Source organism: Cheilinus undulatus, linkage group 22 (assembly GCF_018320785.1).
Source record: "Cheilinus undulatus linkage group 22, ASM1832078v1, whole genome shotgun sequence".
Classification (NCBI taxonomy): Eukaryota; Metazoa; Chordata; class Actinopteri; order Labriformes; family Labridae; genus Cheilinus; species Cheilinus undulatus.
In genome coordinates this window covers 4,561,878-4,577,314 of record NC_054886.1, presented here as the reverse complement: position 1 = coordinate 4,577,314, position 15,437 = coordinate 4,561,878, and the positions used below count along the sequence as shown (strand labels likewise).

Genomic DNA, 15,437 nt, shown 5'->3' with positions numbered 1-15,437 from the left:
AGATTCTATCAAAGAGAGCAGTGTAATGGTTGGTCCCCGTCCTTAGGGTCGGAGAGTGAGGGCCTCACATTCAAGTATGACAACTTTCCCAAAACAAAATGTGTCACACTGGCTTTCTAACTTCAAAAAATGTGAACTTTAAATGAAGAAAATGTGGAATATTTTTGCATACAAAAGTGAAACATTTGCTTCTTCTTATTCCAGCGATATTACAGTATATTCTGGATTATCACAGCTGCTTCTCTTTATACCACTTAAACATGGGAGCACTGGGAGCAATAGCAGCACAGGCATCAACAAACACAGGAAATAAGAAACCCTTAGACTACGTATCCGTGTTTTTTTAAACTATTATGGATATCTTTACTACTACAAGACTGTTTTGAAGTTATAAATAGCAGAAAAGAAACAAAGACTGAGGCAATGGCACGTAGGCTGGATGCGTGTTGACATCCATCACTTCTGTTTGTTTTCTTTCAGTTGACAGCAGCAGAAAGCAAAACAGAAAGTCTTATCTCCATCAGTCTATCGTTCAGCTGTATCACTGCAGGAACATTTCAGGCTACAGACATACCTTGTTTATGAACGCCCTGAGCGCGGAGAAGACATGCTTGAGAGCAGCTTCTGATTGGCCAACTTTAATGAAGGTTAGGTAAACGTCAAACACCTTCTTCATCAGAGGGTTGTGACCGTCGCCGTCCAGCAGCTGGGTCTGAAACACACGAGCAGAGAGGGCTGCTTTATCAGTTATCCCAGTGCCCGAGTTACACAAGCGTACATGCATGCATAAACACAGAGAGTTTGTATGTAACGGCTGACCTTAAAACACTGAGTAAAGAGAGAAAGCACATCAAGGACACTGAGGCACACTTCTGTGGAGATGTTTCCCTCCAGCAGAGCCTGATGGTGAATTTCTGCTTCTGACGGCCCCGTCCCTGAAACAGGCACAAACAAAAATAAAACACGTGTTTAAATGAAGGACATCAGCTACCAGCATGGAGCTTTTCTGGGACATCATTGACTTTTTGCTTCTCATTTTGGCCCAGCAAATAAAAAACATTTCATAACACAGTCTGCAGGGATTATGTCTCCGTAATAAAACCGGAAAACACTGACAAAAAGAGGTCAAGTTTATCACTGGCTCCAGTCAAGTGTGTGCAGACATGATATAATACATACACAACAGGTTGTGTGATGAATGAAACCATGTAAGAATAAAACTATCTTAAGCTAATTATTACACAAAGTCAAATATGAAATAGTATAAACTAATTTAATCAAAATAAAAGGAATAGCTTGTAAAAGGTGCACAGAAAGACTTTGAACACTTTTTTAGTTGATTCACTTTAAAGGTTTAAACCTCAAAAACTCTAACTGCAGCTTGCTAACTCTGCCTCTCTCTCTCAATGCATCAGTTACTTGTTTTAATCAATTTCAGATGACTTTTATCTTTTTTTCACAAGCTTAATTACAAATAAACTGTATCTATTAACTGGCCTAGAATGCATGTAGTGAAGTAGTATGTTGGATTTTTCCTATGGCTCAGCATAGGGGTTGGCAACCTTTTCTGTTGAAAGAGCCATTTTGCCTGTACCCCCTTCCAGAAAATCTTTAAAGCGCCACAAAACACATTTGAGCTTCACAATAGAGGTGGCGCAGTCTATGAGCCTAAGCCTTTCCCTGTCTACATAACCAATTGAGCAACTGTATGCATTTATGGATTTAGAACTAAACTAGAAACAACTATGTACATATTCTACTACTTTTATCTTTTAGTGTTACTATCAGCCAGCGATAATTTATTTTATCCTTAATGATACTGATATAATCCTTATTATTTTGTTATTCACCCATACACACTCCTTACAGTTAATGTCAGACAGAGTTAATGCAGGTTATTATAGTAGCTTTCTGTTCACTTACAGGTGAAACCTTCCATACTTCATCTCCTCTCTCTATTCTGTCTGTCCATGTAGAAAAGACGCGATTTGGCCCGTTCATCAAACAACAGCATGTATGATCACTAGGCCTCAGAGTACAACAAAACAATCTGAAGGACAAACCGTAGCAATCACATAATCACTCTAAACATACACAAGAGAGTAGATTTAAGTGTTTACAGCGGTGTTAATCAACACATGGCTCTCAAGCCACATATGGCTTTCTTGTGTCTTAATTTGAAACATTATTCCCCAGAAAACTTAAAAAAGGAAAATTTGACCTCAGAAATTCTCCATTGCAAGTTACATACATCAGTTTGTTTCCCACACTTACACAGTAGGCTTTAATAGTCAGACTTAATTGCCAACCTCTATTTTTTTTAAAATTTAACCTTTATTTCACCAGGAGAAAAACCTCGTTGAGATTAAAAATCTCTTTTTCAAGAGTGTCCTGGCCACACTATATTTTATCTTTATATTTCCATCGACCTTATTTTCAATTGTTTGCTACTTTTATTCCATTCTTACTGCTTTTAGCCCATTTTTGACATATTTATCCTGCTATTTGTGATTAAATGCCCCTTTTCACCCCTTTTTTTGCCACTTTTTGCCTATTTAAGCTGCCTTTTGCAACTAGATGCCACTATTTTTTCATTTTGCCACTATTTGATGCTTTTTGCCCATTTTCCCACCTTTTGCAGATTTTTACCCACTTTTGTAAGTTTTCACTAATTTTTTTGCCATTTTTTTGCTGCTTTTGACCATTTTTGCCATCTGTTACTCATTTTTTTGCCATTTCTTACCCATTTTTGTTACTTTCTGATCTTTTTTGCCACTTTTCTCCCAGTGTTTGCTGCTTTTAGTCCATCTTTGCCACTTCTTTATGTCCCTTTCACCCGTTTTTGACACTCATCCTGCTTTTTGCAATTTTTTGCCAATTTTTCCCACCTTTTTTCTGATTTTTGCCCTTTTTGGCCACGTTTTTTGCTACTCTTTGAACATTTTGCCACCTGTAACTCATTTATTTGCCATTTCTCACCCATTTTTTCCACTTTCTGCCCTTTTTTTCCACTTTTCTCCCATTGTTTGCTGCTTTTTTAAAACTTTCATCCTGTTTTTTTTTTTGTTTTTTTTTTTTACAATTTTTTGCCCATTTTCCCCACCTTTTTTTCTGATTATTGCCCAGTTTAGTCACTTTTTACTCAATCTGGCCACTTTCTGACCCTTTTTTGCCACCTGCAACAGATTTTTGTGGCCACTTTATGCCCTTTTTTGCCACTGCGTCTCCCAGTGTGTGCCGCTTTTTAACCTTTTTTCCACCTTTAACTTATTTTAATTGCCACTTTTCACCACATAGATTTGTGGCTCTTGCAAATGTATTTTTCAACAATTTGGCTCTTGGGTTGAGCAGGGTTGAGTAACACTGCTTTAGAGCCTTTTCTCCCTCTCTATAAGTGACAGATGTCAGCACCATGGACAGCACCACATTAACAACCTCATAATCTCATCTTTTACAACACAAATGCTCACTGTACACTGTACCTTACATTCATTACATGCCAAAATATTAAAATCATCAAATGCATCAATATTCTGAATAATAATGACACTTCACAGCAGCAGAGTGGAGAATAACAATACAACATGAGCTTACCTGTTTATTTGGCTCAAACAGCCCACTACTGATCCCTTGGCCTCCTTTCTCTCTTTCTTCACCTGACTGACGCTGTTAAGTGTGAGCTAGTCTTGTCTCATATTTACACCAAATAGAAACAGTAAGATCAGATCAGCTCAGACTGATGACTGGAGATCAGAGCCAGAACACCTCTTCACTTAGTTTCTTTAACATCTTTCTCATTGTTCAGGAGCTGGTCTGCCAACTTTACCTATATTGAGAGTGAGCGAGGCTTCCATGGTGCTGAACTGGTGTATCTTGGTCTGCATGAGGCTGGCTCGGTTGCAGCGCATTGCCGGCATCGTCTGTGACTTTCTGTCTGAGGAGAACAGCTTGGACATGCACACATCCTGACTCCTGTATAAATAATACAGCCACAGGAAGAGACAGAGGGTGCATTAAATGTTTGAAAAACAAGGAGAGAGCAGAGAGGAAAAGGCAGAATGAAAATGAGATCATGGGTTAGCTGCAGGACATTTAGCTGTGTAAATTTAACTTACACCATCTGGACTAAAGTATTTCAGGCGCGTTAATCAGACCTGTTGCAACACCTAGCCATCTACCTTTTGCAAATATTTGTGATGCCAAATGGGTCATTCTGAAGAGCTCTGTGACTTCAGCTGTGGTAATATGATGGATGCCACCTTTGCATTGAGACAATTTGTGAACTTTCATCCCTGCTGGATATTCCACATCTGACTGAAAGTGATATTATTAGAAAGTGGCAGAGTTTAGGAACAACAGTTGCTCATTCATGGGATAAGTTTCCATGGCTGAGAAGCTGCATGCTAGCCTCACATCACCAAATCCACTGGCAAGCGTCGAATGGAGTGGTGTAAAACAGACCAACGCTGAAATGTTTTCTGCAAAGTTATAAATCAAGCTTCTCTGTTTCACAGTCAAATAGGTGAGTAGGTTTTGGCAGCTGCCAGGAGAACTTTACCTGCCTGACTGCTTTGTGCTAACATTAAACTTCGGTGGAGGATAGATAATGACAGGGCTGCTTTTCAGGGTTTGGTTAAGGCTCCTTATCTCCAGTGAAGACCAATGCTGATTCTTAAGCATACCAAGACATTTTGGACAATTCTATGCTTCCAACTTGGGGAAGGCCTTTTCTATTCTAACATGGCTGTGCTGAAGTGCATAAAGAAGGACTATAAAGACATGGCTTGATGACTTCAGTGTGGATGAACTTGACTGGCCTCCACAGAGTCCTGACCTAAACCCCATCCAGCACCTTTGGTATGAACTAACAGAGATTGTGAGCCAGGCATTCTTGTGCCTGACCTCATAAATGCTCTACAGAATAAATAGGCACAAATTCCCACAGAAACACTCCAAATCTTGTGGAAAGCCTTCCAAGAAGGGTGGAGGCTGCTGTAACTGACTCACACATTGATTTCTGTTAACTCAAGCCTAAAATGTTTAAATATACAGCTGACTCTCACATGTCATGTTTGACAACCTGGCAAGACAAAAGGGCCATTGTTTCTTTCTGCCTTACCTGCCAATGTTTCTTTTTCCAATGTAACGAAGCTGAACCAAACAGATCCTACAGGGAGAGAGAAATAAGAAAGAGTGCATGAATGTAACGCTGAATAAGCTTCAATTTTGAAAAGCTCTTTTTTCTTGTCCTCTAAGTTAACCATCTGTGAGAAACATTTGGTTTGCTGTATATCCCTTTGGAGTATTAGGATGAAACTTTTAGTCCACATATGAAGATTTCAGTTATTTTCAGTATTTCCAAAGTGTAAGGAATTTCTAACACAGTTTGTCCAAACATCCTAGTGTTATTTTGGATGCTTACATTATTTTATTTTGCACACAGAAACTAAATATTTGCACAAGAAACAAAAATTACCAGGGTCCAAATTATTAGCCTCCTTGATGCTAATAGTCAGTTGTATCTCTTTGTTGCTGGATAACAGCCTGCAGTCATTTGTTCTAGTTTTCAACAAGTTTCAGACACGTCTCCTGAGGAATCCCAGCCTATTCTTCTTTGGCGAATTTTCCAGCTCCTCCAGATTTGACGGTCTTCTGGCATGGACCTCTGTCTTCAGTTTACCCCACAGGTTTTCAATGAGATTCAAGCCAGGGCATTGTGGAGGCCACTCAATAACTCACTTTGGTCTTATGGAGGTAGTTCTCAAAGCGACCCAGACCCAGTTTTGCTGCAGACTTCTTGAGGTTTTCTTTCAAAATCTCCACAGATCCTTCTTTCTTCGTGGTTCCTTCCACCTTTACCAGATTTCCTTTTCCAGACTCACTGAAGCATCCCCGCAGCATAATACTCCCACGGTCATGCTTCACTGTAGGGACAGTATTCTTTTGGTGATACACCTCTACCTTCTTTCTCCAAACATCACCAACATCTCTATGACCAAAGAGCTCTGGTTAAGTTTCAACTGAGCAAAGAACACACTTCCAGGATCAGAATCTTTCTTCAGGTTGTCCTTAGCAGACTTCAGTCTGGCTTGAAGATGTCTCTTCTGCAGAACAAGGTTATAATAGCTGTGGATTCTGCATCAGTTTTCATTTCTATTTCACTTTCACTTTCTTTGTTTAATTTCAGTTCAGTTTTAATACGTTTTTACTGCTGGTTTATCAGTTCAGTTGAAGTTTTATTTTGCAAAAATACTTTGCTTTGTTTCATTTTTATTAGTTTTAGTGTAAATTTTTTGGATATATGTCGGGGCTGAGTGAACATCATACATTTTTAAAACATATTTAAACAGGCTATTCTTCACTTGTTGTTTTATTTAAAGATGATGTTTGAATACAACTTTAGACGTAAAACTAACGTAAAACGTTCTTCTTTAACAAAGAAATGTTGTCAAGTTCTGATAAAACTGGCGCTTTAGAAGCATCCACGCTAAGCTCTTCCACCATAATTGCACCGGCCTCTTGTTGCTGCTCACTTACGTCACGACTCCGCCGCGCCTGAAAGTACTGCCCCTCGACGCTGATTGGTCCTGTCACCTGCCACTAACCTGGCCTGTTTGTTTCAAATGGGAGCTTTGCAAGATGGATTCACCAGTGAGAAACAAGGTTAAGTCAATATGGTTGTGTCAAAGACTAAAACTAAGGATATTTTATGTCTATTTTTTTTTCATTTTAGTTTTGTAAGCACGCTTTAAAGTTATAGTTAGTTTTAGTTTTTTTGGTAAAGCTTAGTTTTTTAGTTTCAGTTAAATAAAATGATTTTCAAATTTTAGTTTTAGTTATTTAGTAAGTTTTAGTGAACTACAATAACCTTGCTGCAGAAGTGCTCTTTTTCCTGGTCCATTCCTGTGAAAGGCTCTAGTGATGGTCTTCTTTGAGACTCCACTTCCTGACCTTGCTAAGTCCTTTTCTAGTGTCTTGGCTGTTATTCTGGGGTCTTTAGATGCATCTCTCACTAGTTATATCTGAAATCTCTCTCCTCCTACCTCTGTCAGGCTTGTTCTGGACTGTGTGGCTCTCTTTGAATTTTTTGACGATCCTTCTCACTCCAGTTCTTGACTCTTGGAAATGCTGTGATAACTTTGTAGATCCTTCTCCTTCTTTGTGGGCATCAATAATTCCCTTCTTCCTGTCTAAAATTATTTCTTTTGATTTTTGCATAAAATTTTGAGTGACAGCTCAAACTCTTACAGAAGTTTTCATTCTGTGGGAAAATGTGACGATGACCCTTAACTTGATTTCACAGCTTTGAGCATTACAAAGTTAAAGCACATCATTGCACAACAGTGGGGCAATAAGAAATGTCCTTTCTAAAGTAAATCAGTAATCAGACCCTGGCAGTTTGTGGGAAATAATTTCATTTATGTGTGCAAAGTTAAACAATGCAAGCATTCAAAATAAAACTGAGATGTTTGGAAACGCTCTGTTAAATCCCATCTGTGTATTATCTATTGTCTAGCAAAAGTTTTTTTTTCCCTTATTCTTCTCCAGCTCCACCCTGCTGTTTAAATCAGTTATTTTTATCCAAAAGAACCCAGACATATCCACTCTCTGTACACACTGTATTATTTGTTTTCTGTTTAACAAGTCGCCATTCATGTTCAAAGTCAATATTCACCTTCACTGAAGTGTGACATGGTTTATCAAGTGTCAATTACAGTTAATGGAAGATTGTTGACTTAGATAATCCATGATGTGACATTAGAAGAAACATGGTTAAACACAGGAAATGATGACATCTGTCAGTACATGGTCATGACTACTCACTCCAGGAAACTGAGGAAGTTCATGATGTCCTGAGGACTGAGCTTGTTCCAGTAGGTGTTGAGTGTATCTGAGGTCAAACAGACAGTGGAAGTCATCAATGAGTGTGTATTTATCAAGGTGTGACCAGCTTTGAATTTACAGCTCTTGTTGCTTTTAGAGGGGTCGAGCACTCCCTTGGCAGTGCCTGGATGACAATCACTCTTTAGCAACACTGTTTGCTCAAAGAGAAGAGCAAAGTGTGAGTGTGGTGACAGATCATCACTGACCCTCTGACAGTGTCTTGATGATGTGCAGGGAGGACAGCAGGAGGCCTTTGATCTCGTATTGTCCCAGTCTGCCGATGGGAGGCATGGGGCTGCTGCTCATGGTGGAGCCACGTCTCTGCAGCTGCAATGAAGAAGCAAAGAAAGAAAGATTGTTTTTATGTCTCCATGCTGCTGACAGTCAGTGCTGGAGGCGTTATAGTTTTGTGTCGTCTGTCTGGGCCTTTATTACAACTCAATTATCTTAAGAACGCTTTCATGAATTTTCTTCAAACAAACATAAACCTCTACTAAGACCCAAGGGTAAACTGATAAGACTTTGGGGGTAACTGGACCTATATCAAGGTCATCCAGCATCCCGTTTATCCCAGGCAGTTCTTGTGAACACAATATATTACGAAAGCTTTGAGAGATTTCCCTCAAACTTTGTAGGAATCATCACTGTGACTCAAGGGTGGACTAATTCGATTTTTGGAGGTCATGGGTCAAGCTCATTAAGCCTCATGGTAAGCCCCTCTTGTCTACAGAATTTCAATGAATCCCGCCAACGCAGAGAACATGCTTCTTCCCCAGCTCTCCTCTTTACCCACTACTGTAATTTCACTGAATTCACTGCAGTTGGATACTTGGCAGATGCATACAACCACTGGTAGGTAGTCCCAGTTTTTTTTTAAATGTACATGTTCACCCAGAAAAGACAAAATCCTCAGTCTGAGGTTGATAAACTCATCACTTAACCTTGCAAAGCAGATGGATTTGCCCGTTTCCGTGTTTCTCACTGGTGAATCCATCTTGCAAAGCTCCCGTCTGAACCATTTGGGCCCGGTTAGAAAGTAACAGGACCAATCAGCAACGAGGAGCAGTACTTGCCATGACATAAGCAAGCAACAACAAGAGGCCGGTGCAAAAATGTTAGAAAAGCTTAGCGTGGATGCTGCTAAAGCGCCAGTTTTATCAGAACTTGACGGCATTTCTTCGTTAAAAGAAGAACAAAGAACACTAGTGAGTTTTTTCTTTTCAAAAACGACAAAAGTCGTGTACTGACATGTCTACAGTCGCCATGGTTCGCATGCAGTTCTCTTTGGAGTTTACTCCTCGGTGGCAGTAGCAGCTACGTCACGTTTTGTTGCTCTGGTATGGGCCCATAAAGATATGACAGAGAGAACATTCATCCAATAACCCTCCATGTTTTTTTTCCTTTTACCAAACACTGTGTATGAGTGGCATACCAGATGGATGTGTGAAACAAATCCATCTGGCGTGCCAAGGTAGTCATCACTCTGGTGATATTTACTCTTTTGGTTCACAGTTATACTTGTGCTAAATTTGTGATGGATAAAGTCTGCTCAATAGTAAAACTAAAGTTCAAAGCATTACTTATTATTAGGGCTGTCAAAATTAACCGCATTAATCGTGATTAACTATGATCCACAATTAGTGCACTAATTTTTTCTAATCGTGATTAATCTCTAGCTTTATTGAGCCTTTCAACAAACTTTAGTTAAGCAAAGTGTTGTAAAATAAGTCCACTACTGCTCAAAAATGTCTCACTTCACTTTAAAATACTCAAACAAAGCTCAGTGGACAAGTCAAGAGTCACCTGAACCATGTGTTGTAAAACATTCACCTTCTTAACTCTTCACTTATTTCCTTTCCATCCAAGCTCCTTTTTCCATGTTTAAGTCTTCAATCTACCTATAAGAGCAGATCTGTATTTAATATGTAAACACCATTAGTTTAACCCTCAGGTCCTCTTAGAGCTCCTTTATGGCTTTTTACAGTATTTTTTGCTCTCACTTCGGCAGTAATCATGCTAAGATGATGATATTTGACAAAAATGTTCATCTTTTGATGATTGTTTTAGAATTTCAGCATCCACACTGTTGACAGAATTTTCCACTGTGTAGACAAAAACTCACACTCTCCCTCCTAAAGCCCTTTTAGGCCACAATGACTACCATTAAATTCACTTAATTTCAGTCTACTGCCACAGCAATACAGAAATAAGAAATCATGTTAATTCCTTTGTACTTCAGTCATTCAGACGTAAAAATAATTGTACACAAAAACAACTGCTGCCACATTTTGCAGCGAGGCATTGTGGGAGATAATTACCTTGTTTGAACTGTCAGGATATAACAGTGACTGTAGGCCAGTGGAATTAATAATTTCAACTAAAACTACTTTGGGCGTTTTCTATGGATGTCAGAGTCTGGTGTGTATGTGTATTGAGAAATTAGTGAGTTTGTGTGCGAGTGTGTAGGTGCAGCCAGAACACACACTGAAATCTGTGCTGAAAAAATGTATTGATGAAAACCTGGAAGAATTGTATTTTGAATAAAAAAACATGGATTGGATTATGTTGGGAATGCATCCTGGATTTATGCCTTCAAAGTTGTAGTTTTTAGTGTTTTTCAACTACTCATTTCTTATATGTTTGATGTGCAGACATTAAACGGTACTTACACTAGGTTACATTATATAGTGCAAAATTATAATTTCAGGGTTACAGAGATTTAAAGGGTTAAAAACCAGGATTATTCATCTGAAATGGCCTCTTTGTATTCCTACGTTATCGAGCATTCAAGGTATGTACACATGCGTGTGCGTTTCCGTGCAAGAGAAATGTGGGCTGTATAATCACTGGTTCTCACGGCATTTTCTTTGACTTTTGTCTTTGAAGTGAAAAGATAAAAATCCCCTTTCAACAACATGACCTTTGCAACCATGTTTGCATCATAAATAAAAGTTCTGAAAAACAAGAAGCAGCCAATCCCTGCAGAGCAGAGTGTGAACACTACAGTCATGTGCGTCCACCTGTTTCTCCAGGTGCACCTTCTACAAAGTGGCATTATGTAAATAAATTGGCATTTATAGGGTTAAAATTATGGAAATGGATTTACATTTGCTATATATAATGAGGACTTGAGTTAAGGACCAAAAAAAAAAATTTTTTTTTAAATATTCTTAAATATATCCAATGTCTTAAAAGGGCTTTAAGAGAAAGAGTGATGTTTTTAAATGACAGCCTGAGGGTTAAGACAACAGAAAAATCCCCAAATTAAACATGTGGAATCTTTGAATGTGATAAAGAAGTGATTAATCACAATTAACTACAAAAATACTGAGATTAACTGTGATTAAAAATGTAAATCTTTTTGACAGCCCTAGATAATTATTTTTTTAAAGAAAATGCAGCCACAGATGATATTACTGTCTCTTTTTTCTGCTTTCTTTCTGTCTTTAAAGGAGTATATCTGTATTTTTTAAGTTGGGTTGTGTAAAGCAGGGGTTTCCAAACTTTTCAGCCCATGACCCCCAAGATAGTAGGTTGTTTAAATCTACATTTTAGGTACAGTTTTGTACATTTTACTTCAATTTAAACATAACTCTCACACAATAACTATGTTTTTTATATTAATTGAACTTATTTTAACAATATTCTGTACAATAATGGATAAAATGTATCATGATGAATCATTAAATTTCTCTCTCTTTTTTTTTTTTGTTTTTTTTGGAAGGCATCCCACAACCCCCACTTTGGAAACAACTGGTGTAAGGTACATGGCAAAAGTAGTGGCATTATCCTCCAGAGATTTTAGCATGTTACCCCTTTAAGCAGATCACACAACTGGCACTGGCAAGAAAGCTCAGCAATTCAGTACTCCATCTGGGTACAGCTTCTCTGTGTAATTTAGTTAGTTTTAGGTAAAAAATGTGCCATCAAACAATGTTGGCTCAATGGTAGGCTATATCAAAATTAATTTAAGGGTTTGTTTGAGGCCTGACACTGTCCCATGGTGTTGTAATTTATTTTATAGAGCTGACGGTTCCCTGGGAGGATTCTGTGGAGGAAGCTTAGGAAAGGGAAAAGCTTAGATATGCAGATTTAAGAGCAGAAGCGGAACAGTGGGGTTGGAAAGTAGAATTGGGGTGTAGAGGGGTTGTGGCAAGGTCTGTTGTATTACTTAGAGAGCTGGCCAGAGCTTACAAAAGACAGTTGCTGGATGGGGTGGAAGAATGGGTGATGGTTGTAATTGTGAGTTGTGTTAGGATTGGTAGAAGACGGAGGTAGAGTGTCGGTTGATCTAGTGTGAGACATATTTCTAAGTGTATGACTGCAGATGTTAGGAATGATAAGTGTATTAGATAGAGTTCCTCTTCGTTTCTTTTCTTTTTTTTTCTCGTTGAAAATTGTTAGGACTGGCATTCATGTGGGAAATAAACACTGGGTTCAGCTGTGTTGGAATGCCCGGCAATCTTGAATGCACTGTGCCAGCAGTGTGCGCAAAGCTGCGACTGTGTCACCTTTAAATGGCGTCACAAGGCTCAGGTAGCGGGTAGCTGTGATATCCATATTTTATATTTAACCTGAAAAAAACAGCCACTCTTATCAATGAAACAAATATCTTTTATAATCATTGATGTAGTATATAGCCTTCTAAAAATTTTTAATCTATTTTGTTAAAAAAAGGAATTAAAATGGGTTAAAATTGGGTTAATAATGGCAAATAATGGTGGAAAAGGCAGTGAAATTGGATCTTAAAAGTAGCAGAAATGGGTCAGAAGTGGCAAAAATCATATAAGAATGGCAAAAAAAGCTGAAAAGGGACAAAAATGGGTTACAGTGGCAAAAATGGGTTGAAAAGGCTTTAAATTGGCAAAAATGGGTGGAAATATGGTGAAATGGGAAGATAAATCAATATAAACTAGCAAAATAGTGCTAACTGAGAAAGAAAAAATAGATATTGGAAGAAATTGGTCTAACTGGCAAAAATGGGCATATCAGATAGTGAAATGTGGTTAAAATGGGAAAAATTCAGCACACAAAGTGGTAAAATGGGGTTAATAGTGGCAATAATGGGTCAACAGAGGCAACATTTGACTCGTGTGGCAAGAATTGGTTTAAAAGTGGCAAAAACAGGCAGAAAAAAATGATGGAAAGGTTTTAAATGGCAAAAATAAGTGTTAAATGGCACAAGTGTGTTAAAATTTGTGGGAAAAAATGATGAAAACTGGTTAAAAGTCGGCAAAATTAGGTAAAATGTAAATTCAAAAAAATATTCTTAGTTTTTTTTAGGAATTCTGAAGACCCCCTCTTAGTGTCTCGCAACCCTGGGGTCCTGACCCCAAGGTTGAGAAACACTGGTTTAGACAACGACTACAGTTGTAGAAATCTGTGTGGTCATGGAGTGGGCTCAAGCTGCAAAAACAAAAGCAACTTTTTTCCTTTGAATTCAATCAGCAACCAGTGAGCTAAAGTACCACAAGTATGTACAGATGTTGAATAAATCTCTACAGCCTGTCTCAATTCAACATCTGGGTTCATGACTAAACAGCGTATGCAAACACAGCTTGGTGAACGTGTGTCAGCCAGTGTTCAGACTAAGCCTGACCTTTTCCAGTTCCACTGAAACATCTCATTCTCCGTTGACTACGTGTCTTTCAGCACAGAGGCAAAGATCAAGACTGCTTTGGCTAAACTAATGGTAGTTTTTGGCATGTGCTAAAGAATATGAGTACAATAAAAGTGCAAATCTAGTTCCATTCATTTCAATGTAACACAACAGGAAAAATGAAGGTTTGTTATATTGGGCTTTGTGTTCAGAAAGGAGAGCTGCTTCATGCTGTCAGGAGATCATACACTGTTCAAAAGCAAAAGAGAGCTGCTGTTGTTATAATATTTCCATCATGACAGCCTGAATTAATGAAAAGAAGAATTAAAATTTGGTTTCATAAAGTTTGTGTACGTGGCACGAGCCAGAGTGCACTGAAAAATATAAGACTTTTACAGAAAAAGTAAAATCTAATCAAAATCTCTTTAACTGCATCAAAGTAGTTATGGTTCATGTCATATTAACCCAGCATTCTGACCTCAATACTGTCTGGTGTTCCTGGATCCATAAACAAAGAGCCTCTGGAGTCTTCCCTCCTCACATGGCCGTTCTGAGCAGACAGACCTGGAGTAAAAAGAGTAATGTTATTAAAAACAACAGAAAGCAGCAGAAAATCCAGCTATTATGACTGCAGTTAACCAAGGGATGACTTCCATTCCTCCATCTATTTTCTTATCCCTTGTCTTGTTCAGGGTCACAGGGGGCCGGAGCCTATTCCCAGCTTTCATTGGGAGAGAGGCAGGGTAAACCCTGGACTGATAGCCAGCTGATCACGGCTGACATGTAGAGACAAACAACCAAGTACCTACAGCCATGTTAGAGTCACCAATTAACCCAGCAAACATGTTTTTGGTGGTGGGAGGAAGCCACAGTACCAGGAGAGAAACCACGCATGCACAGGGAGAACATGCAAACTCTACACAGAAAGGCCCTGACTGGGAAGTGAATGGGAACCAGCAACAGCACTAATGCCTGAACTGCAGTGCAGCCCCAAGACGATAACTTGAACGCTAAAACTTTCAAAAGTTTAAAGTCAAAAACCTGGCCTGCAAACCTGATTACAAAATGATTAATAAAGCAAGGTAAACTGCCTGTTTACAGGAAAAAGTCCATGAAAACAGTCTCACAACACTAATGTAGCTAAGGCTAAAGCAATTGAGGCTACGTTAACTAAATTAGTTTGTGCTACTTTAACTTGCGCTAGCCTTGTTTTAGAAGCAGTTATGTCTAGCTTTAGCTTAGTTAGATTTATCTAACTGAGTGTGGCGTTTGCTACTTGGCTTGCAGAGTAATATCAACTATGTAGCTAGTGAAGCTGTTTTAGCTTTAGCTAAAGCTGGCGAAGCTAAAGTGAGCCACCGTTTGCAAAACTACCTCTAAAACTTGTCTATAGATAATTTTATCCCAAAATAAACCTCTAACCCTTGTCTCTGTTTCATTTATGAAGTGTTGCTTAGTCTTTAATGTCTAAATGGTGTCAAGATTAATCGAGTTATTTGCGATTAATCAGGGCAACAATTAGTACATTAATTTATTTCAATCCAGATTAATTGCATGCTTTATTGTCCGTTTCAACACATTATGGTTGATGTAAAGGGTGTGATTAATTTCAAATAACTTCTAATCTTATGTCAGCCTTAATTATTAATACAGTCGAACAAAAAAAACTCTTTAAAATATAAGTTATATCCCTTCTGTCCTGACGGATGTGGTGTCTCACAGTTGTGGTCTGCAAGACTCTTAATTTAAGATCCGCAGTCTGCAGCTAGAGCACTCTTGAAATTACGACTGAGGGGCGCACAGATAACCTAGCGGTCTAAGGCGCCACACATGTACGCGGATGGCCCAGGTTCAAAACCAGCCTGTGGCGCTTTACTGCATGTCTCTCCCCACTCTCTCTCCCGTTTCTCACTCTATCCACTGTCCTCCTCTATGTAACAAAGCCCAAAAATAA

The 15,437-nt window shown here is 38.7% G+C and overlaps 1 protein-coding gene across 2 annotated transcripts in view; it reads right to left on the bottom strand.

The window, feature by feature from the left end:
• Positions 1-15,437, bottom strand: part of dock11 (dedicator of cytokinesis 11) — a 147,471-nt gene that overhangs the window by 37,428 nt on the left and 94,606 nt on the right. For both annotated transcript variants that reach the window (XM_041779093.1, XM_041779094.1), the window contains 7 exons: positions 13,962-14,047; positions 8,091-8,211; positions 7,825-7,891; positions 5,120-5,167; positions 3,827-3,972; positions 820-935; positions 575-712 (listed from right to left, as the gene is read on the bottom strand). In XM_041779093.1, coding sequence (XP_041635027.1) covers positions 575-712; positions 820-935; positions 3,827-3,972; positions 5,120-5,167; positions 7,825-7,891; positions 8,091-8,211; positions 13,962-14,047 — 722 coding nt within the window. The remainder of the gene's footprint in view (positions 1-574; positions 713-819; positions 936-3,826; positions 3,973-5,119; positions 5,168-7,824; positions 7,892-8,090; positions 8,212-13,961; positions 14,048-15,437) is intronic.